The sequence below is a fragment of the Merops nubicus genome, unplaced genomic scaffold (genome assembly GCF_000691845.1).
Source record: "Merops nubicus isolate BGI_N331 unplaced genomic scaffold, ASM69184v1 scaffold3250, whole genome shotgun sequence".
Classification (NCBI taxonomy): domain Eukaryota; kingdom Metazoa; phylum Chordata; class Aves; order Coraciiformes; family Meropidae; genus Merops; species Merops nubicus.
Window position 1 is genome coordinate 58,359 of NW_008580693.1, and position 12,677 is coordinate 71,035.

The following is a 12,677-nucleotide window of genomic DNA, read 5'->3' on the forward strand; positions in this document are numbered from 1 at the left end:
TTCATGCTCCATGTCTCAAACACCTTCCATACTGTACAGATCATCATACTGTATTCCTCAGTCAGAGTGGTAATGTAAGACTGTAGCTTGACTCACCTGCAACCTCTGCCTGGCCTGTTGATGGCCAACTGCACTCTACAGATTATGGTGTTAGTGAAAAGTGAGACTCTCAGAAGCTCAGGATGGGTGTAAGTGAAACCCCCTAAGTGTCAGGATAAAACTAGGAAGGCTCTTCCAGAGCTCTTTGCAATGCAGCACCTTCAGGAGCAACAGTTGTCAGCACTGCATTGAGCGCCTATGCAATAGTGCCTGTGATAGCAACAGGCACTGGATCCTGCATTTCCTCTAGTGGCCCAATAGGTAGGCAGCCAACATACTGTCACCTCACTTCAAGAAGTAGTACCTCTCAAAGGTGATATTCTCTGGGAGTGACGTTACTATGTTGGCCAGTTAGTACTGGGAGAGGCGGTCACCACCGTCACTGGAGTGCCTTTACTGGGGGACACGGCTTCCTGGAGGGACCCAGGTCAACACAGTGGTGAGTAAATGTTGAAGAGGTAGGTTGGGTCGGAAGGATTCTGCGTGTTCATGCAGCATACTGAACTCTGCTGGGGTCAGTGTAAAGTCCATCAGTGTGATACTTACTCAGAAGAGCTTCTTAGCAACTTTCAAAATATGCCGTAATATAGAAATCAGGAGACCTTAATAAAAATACCTAGAATGAATAAAGATTTTTGGTTTAACAGCCTTAGAATATTGGGGTAACTAAAACTGAGTTGTTTTATAGGAATCTTAATTCTTTTACATGTTCTTCACATTTTCTTTCTCTTTTTCTCTTTCTCTCTTTCGCTCTGTTTGTTAACATTTACTTGTTATTGCTGTGCGTTGCTTGCAACTTGTGTATGTTACAGACTGTCACATTTTATTCTGTGAAGTTTTTCTCCAATTCCCATCAACCTGAGCTCCATGTTGGGCAGCCGAGGAGATTACAATACTGTTCTTTAATGCAAAAGAACAAGGAATGTCACAGACTATAGGTAACTTCACTGAGATTGTGACACAAAACCTGGTGCGAGGTATTAATGCAAAGAGTAAGTACTTGGTATGACAACAGAACAACCTAGTTAAATTATCTTCTTCTTTTCAGATAGCCTGCATGGGAAAAAATAATTTTTCATTACTCTCCAGCAGAAAAAATTCCCAAACCTACCAATTTAGGATTTATTTCAATGCCATTTTGAAAACCGGTGATGCCCATGCTGCCACATCATTACTCATTTTCAGAAGTTTAAACCCATATTTTCTATGCTGTTCTTCTGTATGCTATACTTCCTTCCATACTCTCCAAGCTGTAATTCCATCATTTCATCATCCTTTGTCTGTGGTTTAATATATCTTCTCCATAATTCTTTTTCTAATTTAATATAGTTATATCCCTTTCACTCTAAGGACCTAATTTAACAACAACAAAACCGAGCCCCTCCCCATGGGATCCATGTTTCTTAATCCTGCACGAGGCTCTGGAGCCCATAAAAATTGATTTCTGTAGCCGAAGATGGTCTGGCACAGAAGCATAATTGTTATTTTGCTGAATCAGGTCCCGAGCAAAGTACTTTGTTCACAATGTCCCCCAATTACCCCCAAACAGTACTCGGAGAGAATGATTAAAAAATAGCTGATAGACATTTCTGGCAATTTTCTAAAGGGACAGCATGAAGTTTCTTGCTACTAATCTTATTCTTAACTGTCAGTAAATTCTGCATTAATTAAGAAATCACTATAGCCATGTACTAACTCAAGAAAAGCTTATTTTTCTCAGTGTGCAGTTCCTTCACTTCCTGATTTGCTATTACGCACTGACCTTCCCTTAACCAGTGAAGAAGCACAGCAGAGTTTAGATCAAGTTTGATATAAAAAATTACAGTGATTTATAATGATGCAATTGATGAGTGGCCAATGAACGTTAATGGGCAGTAAACGCTATCCAGGCAACTAAAACAGAAACAACTTGCTAACAGGGGTAAAATTTGAATTAAAGAGACTCAAGAGAGTAAGAAATTGAACTGTATTTCTTTTCCATGCAACATCTCAGAGAGAAATTTAGGGATATAAAGTCAATGGGTATATTCAGATGCTGACCAGCTCTTAATCCCTACACAAATCAGAGTAAATGTCTTTGAATACTTGGATTCATATTCTTAACTTCATCATAACCATTTGCTTAGCACAGGAAGTATCAGGCCAAAGTGATGCTGTAAAAACAGGACGCAAAGAAAGAATGCAAAATCTTTGCATTTCTCCAGAATAAAGACAGCTGGGAAGTTCTGTCCTCCAGCAGCAACTACAGCAGCTCACAGCTGCCCTACTCTCCACCTCCAGCTAGTAGGCTTGTAGCTGAGAACAGGTAGAGCACAGCAGCTCTCCGGCCTCACCTTGGCCATGCCACCTCTGCTCCTGTACCATTCTGTCACCAGCCCAAAAGCCAGGGAAAACCATCACACCGAGAGAGTTTCCTGTCATAGTATGACACAACGGATGTTTGCAACATTAGCAGCCCTTTAGTATCACCAGAAAAATGTGAGAGGACAGCAAACCAGAGGAGCAGTTAACTCACTCAATGGACAGTGTACCATTGCTTTCTTCAGGGATCCAGCTACATAAGAGTTCTCTGCTGTGAGGGACCTTGTGGAGATCCTTCTTCATAAGAGACTTCAGGCAGCTGCAATGCGTGTTAGGGTTAGCGACAGGGGTTTAAAATGAGCAAATGAAAAGGACCCTCAGGCTCTGAATGAGAACCAAAGGATACTCTCAACTGGTTAGGAGTGGGACTGTAATAATGGTAGTCCCAGGTTTGGGATCAGGGCTACAGGAGCACAACTGAGATCTAGGCAAGGTGTAGATTCATTTTTAGGTGTACAGTGGGTGGTGGTGTGGAATGTAACTTCAGTCAGACGAGGTCTGCTGGCAGGAAGATCTTAAATCTTTCAAGCAACTTTCTTTCTCAGTTCTGGCCCTGTTTTTGCACTCAGCTGCTCCTACCTCCTTTCTGCTTGTCAACCCCTTCCCTTGTAACAGAGCTGCTGAACCCTGAAGTCCCCTGTGCCTCTGTGGCAAATGGCTATTCAGGGAAGTTGTAGGTACTCAAGCTGGGTGCTTGTCTCTTTTGATCCTTAAAAGAGGGTAGCTGGGAAGAAGACAGTCTGCGTTCTTCTGGAAGAAATTGCCTGTGACCTAATGTGATTAAAGCTCTATGTCTCTTAATTGCGTTGTTTCTGATCTAGGGCTGAGAAGACCCCATCTTCTTTAGCACAATGTCAAAGAATCTGGCATGGCTCATGTAGCCTGATATGACTGACTCACAGGTAAATACACATGGATACTGTGCTATGCAACATGGAGTTTCTCTCAGCCCTGTTTCAGTCAAAGTGGTTACAACCTACAGAAGTTCTGGCAAGGACTGGAAAAGGCATTAGATTTCTAGTCTTGTAAGGACTAAGAATGGTCCACCATGAAAGTGCCTTTCATCTCACCCAGTTTTTGGTGTAAGTGATCACTTCACAGCTCTGTAGACACATGGGAGACAAAAAAAAAGGGGGGACAGCTACAACCCCAAGAGCAAGCAGTGTGAGTTGGGGCCATTCCTGGACCCCACACAATTTCTGAAGACAACTAAGGTACAAAAGGTAGACCAGGAATTTGTTTCTTGGCAGCCACTGGAGAATGGAAGGTTGCTTAGGGGGAAAGGACTGGGGTGACTTTCCCAGTGTGGGAACCACTTCTGTACAAGTGCCACATTTCCAAGCACAGGCTGAGGTCAATGAATGTATCACACAATTATGTCCACTGATACTCCGAACATAAGATGCAGTTCAAATAGGTGGAGATTCCATGTCAGACTCAAGCTTGTAATCAAAACCAGCAGCACTGGTAAAGTCACTATGACAGTGTGCAGCCATCTGCTATGAGAAAAGAGATGAGCCATGCAGCAAGTCCATGGTAAGACCCTACTGTGCTTCTCCACAGTAAGCCGAGTATACCAACACAAAGTCCACCAGATCTCCTGTGGGTTTTTTTTTTTCAGAATTCCTCTCCCCAACTTTGAAATTCAGTGTTTGCTCAGAAACACCCAAGGCATTTCAATAGTATTGTTCTGCAGATGGAGATACATGAGACAGAGAAAAAAAAAGCAGAAATCACACAAATGAGGTAGCTGTGAAACAAACTACTCACCCGGGAGATCTGCTGAACACTTTCTTTAGCCTCTCAGCCTGATCTCTGCAGGAGAATATTTAAAGCTGGTGCAGTTAACTATGTATTCACAGACAGGACAGCTACAGAGATCAGGTGCCAAGCTGAGAGTCAGAAAGTTTTGTTGTAAATAACCTCTTATGTAGCATTGGGCATGGCAGTTCACAGTAGTTTTATCCATCTGTAAACCAGAGATGATAACATTGACTTTTCTTCATGAAACCGAACCTAAAGAACCAAAAATGCCATACAAGACTAATTCAGATTCTGCTAGTAGGGAGGGAAAGACTGGTATGAATATGGCAGGGCAGAACCAAGGCTCAGAAGTTTAAAACAGCTAGATGTAGTTGTCATTGGTATAACTAGACCAGTAGTCACCTGACAGTAGTGGTTTCAGTAGTTTTGCTTTACCCAGAATTCTCTCAAAGCCAAAGTCAGTCTTGGAAAAAGCAAACCTGCAAACTGAAACTTGAGAAATCAACCTAAAGTAACATCATTTCATTCCATCTTTAGCCCTCATTCCTGAAACAGTTCAGTATGTAGATCTGCTAATGAAAACAATGGAAACTTCTCACTGTGGGCTGATGACCTCAGTGATGTTTTCTGTATTCCCGTAACAGACTAATCACATATTAACTCTCACGTGACTCCTGAGTCATGTCTCCAGAGAGTTAGGTGCTGCAGATGGTGGTTTGGAACACAACTACTCTGCTTAACACTTACTTACAAACACCAGCAATAGATGCAGTCTTCTGTGCTGGTAACTTCTCTGCTTCCTAAATATTTAGCAAAATCATCCTTGTGGACTAGTATTGCTATCCCAAATGTGAACCCTAGGGCTTGGCCCGTGCATGGAATATTCAAGGGACATTAGTAGGACAGTTCAGTGGTTTGTCCACATCTCCAGCTACTCTGTTCTCTTCCTAATCAACAGAAATAAAATAAGAAGCTTGTGGATTTCAAACAAGTATACAGAAAGATTCATCAGTGCTATGGGACCCCAAGGAGGCTGCAAGAGCAGCAAGTCCCGGCTCAGCTTGCTAAGGGATATATAGTGCAATCTAAGATATTCATTCCAAGAAGGTCAGTTTTCTGTCATTCAACCACAAGAGAGCCTGCAAGCTGCTTCCAAAAGTGTTACCAGTGAGCAGCTTGACCCACAACCACTCTGCTCAGAGGTGCTTTGAGCTGCAGGAATGGACCAGTGCGGTGCCCCATCTGTCCCCAACAGCTTAGCTTGCAAACCCAGCCCCAGGGGTAGCAGCAGGAGTCTCAGTGATTTCAGTGCAGAGCTCTGCTTCCCTCATTTTGGGATTAGAGCCATCAGCTTGTAGCAGTAGAGGCTTACGAAGAAGCCCAGTTCTTTGCTCATCCCCATGAGGACAGCAGCTCTCCCCAAACACAGCTAAGTGATTTTTAAATGAACAGCTCAGTACCTGCAGTGGCACAGTTGCTATGGCAGCCGTGCCAGGCCTCTGTGCAGAGTGGTATTAAACAGCAGTGAGTATTACAAACAGAAAGGAACTGCAACTCAGGGCAACCTTAAAACATTACTGTCCTACAGAAATCAGTGTCTACAAGTATTAAAATGGACCTCTAGCTTTGACCACTTTTTCACATGTATTAAGAGACCTAATTCTTTAATTGCTCACAAAACAAAATGTTATTACCTCCCTCTTAGGGGAAATAATTGGCTAATTGTGCATGGATAAGAAAGGAGGCAGAGGTGAGATCTGCAGAAGACTGTTTATGTGGTGACAAACCAGTGACATCTAAATAAGAGAAAAGTAAGGGCATAGACTGCAATTACTGGTGTGTGGACAGATGCACAGGGTGTGTCATATCCATCTGTGTGTGCCTGGGCGTGCGTGTGTGCAAAGCAACAAATAGAACTTGAAAAGGCTTTTGCCCACTACTCATCTGTGTTGTCCAGCTGAAACCAGAGGAGCAGAATCATATCTCCAAATGCTACCTAATGTATTTTTTCTTTTGTTTTATTACTTGGCTTCAAAACTGCTGAAAAATAAATGACAGTATCGTGTAGCACTCAGAACAAGCTAGTATGGGAATCTGGAAGAAGCGCTGAAATTAAGTTTATCTATCTCCTCAGCTTATCTTTCCCTAAAATCCTGCAGGACCACCCATTGCCTTACAGCTCTAGGTAATAAGCATTGTGCAACCGAGGTGTAGGATGCTGCCAATACCACTCAGTTCACATATCTCAGCATTTGTGAAACTTTATAAAGCACATTTTGATTGTCTTTTGCTCCCTTCAGCCAAAATACTCATATCAAGCTGTGCCATATTACGAGTATATTCTCAATACAGCAATCTGCACTTTAAAACTCTAAAATAAACCCCACACTATACAGCACTTTAAATTGTTTTATAAATGTCAAAGAAGTCACACAGAGAAAGCATGCTATGCTCAGTCTATCCTCATGGGAATGTGTGGAGCAAATGGGCAAATCTGACAGCCTATTTCCATTTTACTTACAGCCAAGAGTAAACTTTACTCTATCTATTTTCCAAACTCCTGGCCTGCTGTAGTGTTTTCTGTACGTAGTGTCCTGTGCTGGCATTGCAAATACTGTGTGTGTTTCAGAGAACATCAGAAAATGGATTGCTTTTCTTAGAGTCCACATTCTGCTGTCGTGTTTCCACACATAACATACTCTGTGTGCCTAAAACCCGTTCAGCCATTCTGCACGACTGACACCAGAAACGGTCTAAAACAATCTGGGCGAATCTGGGGGAGGGGAGGAGCAGGCGCGTCCCCTCGGTAATATTGCACAGAGGTATAAATCAGCACAAACAGAATATACTCAAATACTAAACCCAGCTCACAGCCCACTGCCTCTCCAAAGCTCAGAGCGACAGCAGGCTTCGTGACAAGCAGGCCATTCGCGCTCCATCCGCTGCCACGCCAAAGCGCCCCGACCTCTAACCGCAGTCTTTGCTCGCAGGACTGGGAAGCAAAGCTCGCCCGTTTCTGGAGCCGCCCCGCTGTGCGGACGTGCAGGTGGCTGCTCTGACACCCAACGCCATCACCTCTTGTTTCTCCTCCCACTTAACAGGCTTGATTTTATTTTGGTGCGGTGCACACGAACGCAGTGTCTAGGACAGATGTGCTACCTTTTATAGTGTCGCTGTAGAACTCGTTAGCTGTGAACCCTTAATTTGCAGCTGGAACTCGAATAAACAGTGCATAGTGTTTCAATAGCCTTTTGCTTATATGTTTGAAGATTCGAAACTGAATGGTGAGGTGGCCAAGGCGGCGCTGGCAAACGAAGACTGTCCCCACATAGACCAGGCTATTACGCCTGATGAGGGCCTGCCCTTTACCCGCTCTGGCACTCGGGAGAGATATGGACCCTGCTTCCTCTTATCAACCGGGGAATATCCCTGCCCGCCTGATGGAGGAATAAGAAAGGGTATGTAGCTGGGGTCCTCGAACCTTGTAGTTAGCAACCGTTTTAAATACATAAGAGAAAGTCAGCTGTAGTTGTAGCACGCGATAGTGCGCTTGCTGTAGACATGCACGTTTGGGCTGGAAACCACCACCTGATGCCTGCATTTGGAGTTTCTAACCTATTTCTTTCAGAAAGAAAAGCCTGAGGAGCTGTAACTACCCCATGCAGCTATGCTAGGCAGTCGAGTCTTCCACCCCCACCGGTGCAGTAAGCTGTAGTGGAGGATGCTCTACAATGTCCCTAAATTAGCCCATCCTCCACAGAGAGGCCAATTAACATTTCATAGCGATGAAGGTTTGCCACTTGGAAAGCTCACAGATCTTACCAGACTCTGAGGAGCACAGAGTGGGAGCTGGCAGACAGAAAAGACAAAACACAAAAGCAAAACATCCTGAAGAACTATGAAATGATTATTCGGCTACCTTAACAGAGCACTAAACCAAATTATTTGGATATTCATAGCTGTTCAGTTCAACAGAGAAAATGAAGAGTACAAGAACATCTGTTAGCACAGGTGTCTTACAATTGGAAAATAATCCATCCAAAATCATTTCCCTTCCATAAATAAATCATTACTAGTTAGTTTCTCAGACTTCTGACAGCTACATATCTCTCAGAAGTAACTGCATTTTACTTTGTTAATGGTCAGAATAATATATTTAGCAACAGAGGTCAAATAAAATGAAAAAAATCCTTCCCTTCTTAAAACAGGCTGTTTTGTTTAAATAATTTAACATGAGGAAACCATACAAACCAAAATTAGAGTTACATATATATGCATCAGAGCTGATAAGGAATGGGAAAATTGGAAAAGAAATCTCTCTCTTCAAATCAGTGTTTATCACTGGTGTACTGTATATAGTATACGATATAGTCAATATTTTAAAACTGCAAAGATTGTATGATGTAACCATACAGCGAGTATGGAGTATAGAATTCTCACGTGCCATTGTACGATGGGCAATAGTTAGAGTAAATGCCAGTTATAGATAGTGTACGTATTCCTAAGTTTAAAGCTTATCATCAACAAAGATATAGTTGGACCACAAGACTTTCATATGAAAGTATATCCTTGAAAATTTACCTTTGTAGCAAAGCGTTTTACTTGATTCTGTATTGGATAAGCATTGGCCGTGTTCATTCAGCCTGGGCGAGTTCGGGTGGTTCCAGTGGATCAGGGGAACACTCCAAATGGCACATCCCTTGGGATGAGGAATGTATGGTTTTCACGATGCACTGCAACCGCCTCTCGTTCCTGAATGAAACAGAGGCTGGTTGGCTAAAGAGTAATATACGTCAGCATATTGTTGGCCTGTTTGAAACACGTTGAGAGCATCTTAACTGTTGTTCCAACAGAATTTCATCCATAGTTTGTGCAACTCTCTGTACACTTGCTGAGCTGTTTACGTGCATGTCTGAAAAAGAAGAGGGGGAAGGAGGGGGGAGTGGGGAGGGAAACCAAATGCATGCAATTTTGTTTTTTTTTATTTTTTTTTTTTAAATGCTGAGAACAAAAGAGTAGTATCTCTATAGCAACACAATAAATTCTACGAATTTCACTGCCTTTCCCCCCTCCCTTGCCCCCAGATACCAGAAACCTTAATTTTGCCTGAGGTCAAAATGCACAAAGCAGAAGGGAGAGGTATGTGTGAGTGTGTGGCTGAGACAGAAAATCCCTCCCACTGACTGTCTTTTTTTAGAATACAACCATGTTGCTGCCTGTAGGATCAAATCCATAGCCTGGCCATCCTTGAGAAACGATTATTTTCTTTTTTAAAGTATATTTTTTTAAAACTCGTTCTGTACTTCAGTGGCCTTCTGGGTCACGTTGCGAGCGATACTACTCTCGGCATGTCCGTGCATGCAGATGCTCTTGAACTGGCTACAATGTTGACCTCATTCTTAGTCCATTCTGTCATTGATCCAATGCTGTACTTTGCATTTTTCTTTTAAATGAAGGTTACGAAATGTCACGGAGCCTTAACAGCATAGCTGGCATAAGTGGAAAAGCGATAGGATTATCCTCAGTGTCTGCGCCCTACAGCTCTCCTAGTCCAGTGAGACGTTCTTGGTCTCCCATCCCATCTATATTGTAGCATGGATCAGTAGCAGAGAATGGTCTAAAAAGCTTTATTTTCAATTAGCCTATGCTATGTTGCATATAATCCAGGTGACTAAGTCTGAAGATGCAATGTCTCGCAGTAGCACCTGCTGGGAAGGGTGTTACCACTGATGCTAGGTGACAACACTCCCGATAGCACTCAGATGGCAGCAGGCAGGCATCTCCGTAGTACTGGCGGGCCATACGTGCTGCATGGTGTCAGTACATAGGACGAAGGGTAGATGCACCAGATAGTTTCCTTCCTGGTGCATCCTGCTAGTATGTGCTTATTTTGGCTAATGGTGGATCTACTGGCTCTGTATGGAATGGGTTAGGCACTTAGTCGATGCTGAAACATGCCAACGATGGAAGATTTTGCTTTTCTCAGGATATTTTTGAGCCATAGGAACCCTGCAGGAGATTGAGCAAACGAGCACAGTAGGATGAAACTTTGCATGGGCGCCTATTTTAAGCTGAAAGCAATACTCAGACACACTGTAGAGAGGTCTCGGTCTGGCTGCATGGAAAAAAAAATCCTGTTGAAGAAGAATATGGCTGCCTCTGCATGTAGCTATTTCACCTTTTCCTCCTTCCTTTAAAACTAAGATGCCGAGCTTGATGTGAAAAGCGCAGGGAAGAAGCTCAAGTACTGATTGTATTCTTTACATGCAGATCTTTGCAAAGAAAGTCCAGTCATTGCTAAATATATGCCAACAGAGGCAGTCAGAGTGACCTGACAAGGCAAGATGGAGATGAACATTGATGGCTAATAAACATCTGTGTGGAACTGTGCAGGCACAGAAGACCTTCTCATTTGGACAAAGTTATCTCGCTCCATGCAGGTTTTATGGATGATTCTTCGTGGGTTTGGAGTTGTACTAGAGATGCAGGCTTTTTCTACGGCCAAAATGTAACAAAACTGTAGAAGATCCTTTTTGGTTTTTTAATCTATTTTTTTTTTTTTTTTTTTGTTCCATAGCATGAATTGCATGAAGACAAAAATTAAAAACAAAAACAAACAAAAAAAACAACAACCAAGAAACACTTCAAATGTAAGATTAAGGAGAAAAAAAAAAAAAAAAGCAAAGTTATATATTTTCTTTCAAAGCTCTTTACTTTTACATACATTGTTGTAGCCAAAATGTAAAACATTATAAAACTGTACATTTCTTTGCTATGGATCGCTTCTTTTTGTATACAAGATACAGAGTAATGGTTTTAAAAAGTGCAATCAGGCAGTCATCGGTCATATTGACCACGCCTTCACAGATCATCACGCCGACATGGAAATCAAGAACTTTTAATCCAACTAGAAGTGTATAAAAATAAGAAAAAACTTTTTCCTGTCTGTTTTTGTTGGCATGCTTGTGACACATGGGACCTTCCTTCGGACCTGACAGTAACAGCTGGTCTAGATTTAATTTTCCAGCTCTGGTTATGTTGTATTTTATTGATGTATAGATCCAACGTAAAGACCCTCCATAAAATTGTTCATATTAAGTAATCAGTATGAATTTTAAACAACAGAGGTGTTATTTTAAAACTGGGACTTATAGTACAAAATCAGGAAAATACTCAAGTTATCAATGGTCTCAAAGTTTAAGAAACAAGACAACAGCATTGTATGCAATTTAGTACTGAGTAAAATGCATGCACAATGTTATGCAAAACAATTCTAGCATGAAATAAATTTTGTATCATGGTTTCAGTGCCTGCTGTATAGTGTAAAGGGGAATCCTTTTCTGAAGCGATCAGGGGTTTCCAGAGACTTGCTTCTAAAATCTTGAATAAATACAGTGTTCTCAACAGAAATGTAGGAGAAAAGCTTGGTATTGCTTTGGTTCTACAATGCTAATTTTGGTTAGTAGATAATAAATGAAGCCTGCAAACACTTGATACAACCGATGTCTGAAGAATTCACACCATTAGTAATTTTATGAGGAAAGATTAAAAACCCTATAATTATCTAGGTATCTTCCTTTTCCCTCCTCAACAATAATAAAAGTTTGTCTTTTTAGCTGATTAAATGAATCCAGTTTTTCTTCTTTGGGCCCTGTCCTCCACTTGTTCTTCACTGACCCACAGCAACCCACCCAACACGAAACCGAAAGATGCGGGTGCCCGAGTCGCCCCTTATTTGCCACACGAAACATGTAGCAGTGAGGACTGAGAAACAGAGTGGGATGAAATGTCATTTTAGATGCTACAAATGACAGCTATGGACTATGTGTCAGCAGCATTCTAGTTGCTTGAGCCTTTTTGGTGAAGTACTTCTGTAAGGAAGGATACACCTTCATCCTTATGTGAGGAACTTCAGAAGAGCTGGCAACCTTCTAGGCAAGCTACAGCATCTATGACCGCTGATTAGAATGGAAATGTAAAGGAATACTATCCCTGTGGCCTGGAGGAAGTAAAGAATAAACCCAAAAAAAGCAGAAGAAACATTCAAGGCTCTGGTAAGTGCTAAATTATAAACAAACAAAACCCCTGCAGCTGGATCTTGTCTTCACAAAACTCTGCTCCAAAGGGAGAATCAAGGAAGACCTCAAGCCATATTTTAGGAATAGAAGAAAAGCTGACAATCTGAATTTGTATGCAATTAGAAAACTCCTCTGTAGTCCTTGGTGTAGCATTATGTACTTGATTCCAACTTCAGTTCACTATCCTTTCTCCCAAGAACTATTTTTCTCTCACTGTTTCTATGCTGTTATTTTCAGCTGATAAATGGGCAATTTCTTACCTCCAGAGGTAAAATTGAGGTTAATCCAGGATTCAAAAGTTGCCTAATGAACAACTTTTCCTCTTATAATGTATTAAGAACCCAGAAATAGATTTATCTGCCTCATTTTTAGTTT

At 41.9% G+C, this 12,677-nt stretch overlaps 1 protein-coding gene across 1 annotated transcript in view; it reads left to right on the top strand.

The window, feature by feature from the left end:
* Nucleotides 1–10,577, top strand: part of KCNC1 (potassium voltage-gated channel, Shaw-related subfamily, member 1) — an 18,651-nt gene extending 8,074 nt beyond the window's left edge. The window contains exons 2-3 of the mRNA XM_008950042.1: nucleotides 7,494–7,682; nucleotides 10,495–10,577. Of these exons, the coding sequence (XP_008948290.1) occupies nucleotides 7,494–7,682; nucleotides 10,495–10,559 (254 nt within the window). The 3' untranslated portion in view covers nucleotides 10,560–10,577. The remainder of the gene's footprint in view (nucleotides 1–7,493; nucleotides 7,683–10,494) is intronic.
* Nucleotides 10,578–12,677: the final 2,100 nt, after the last annotated feature.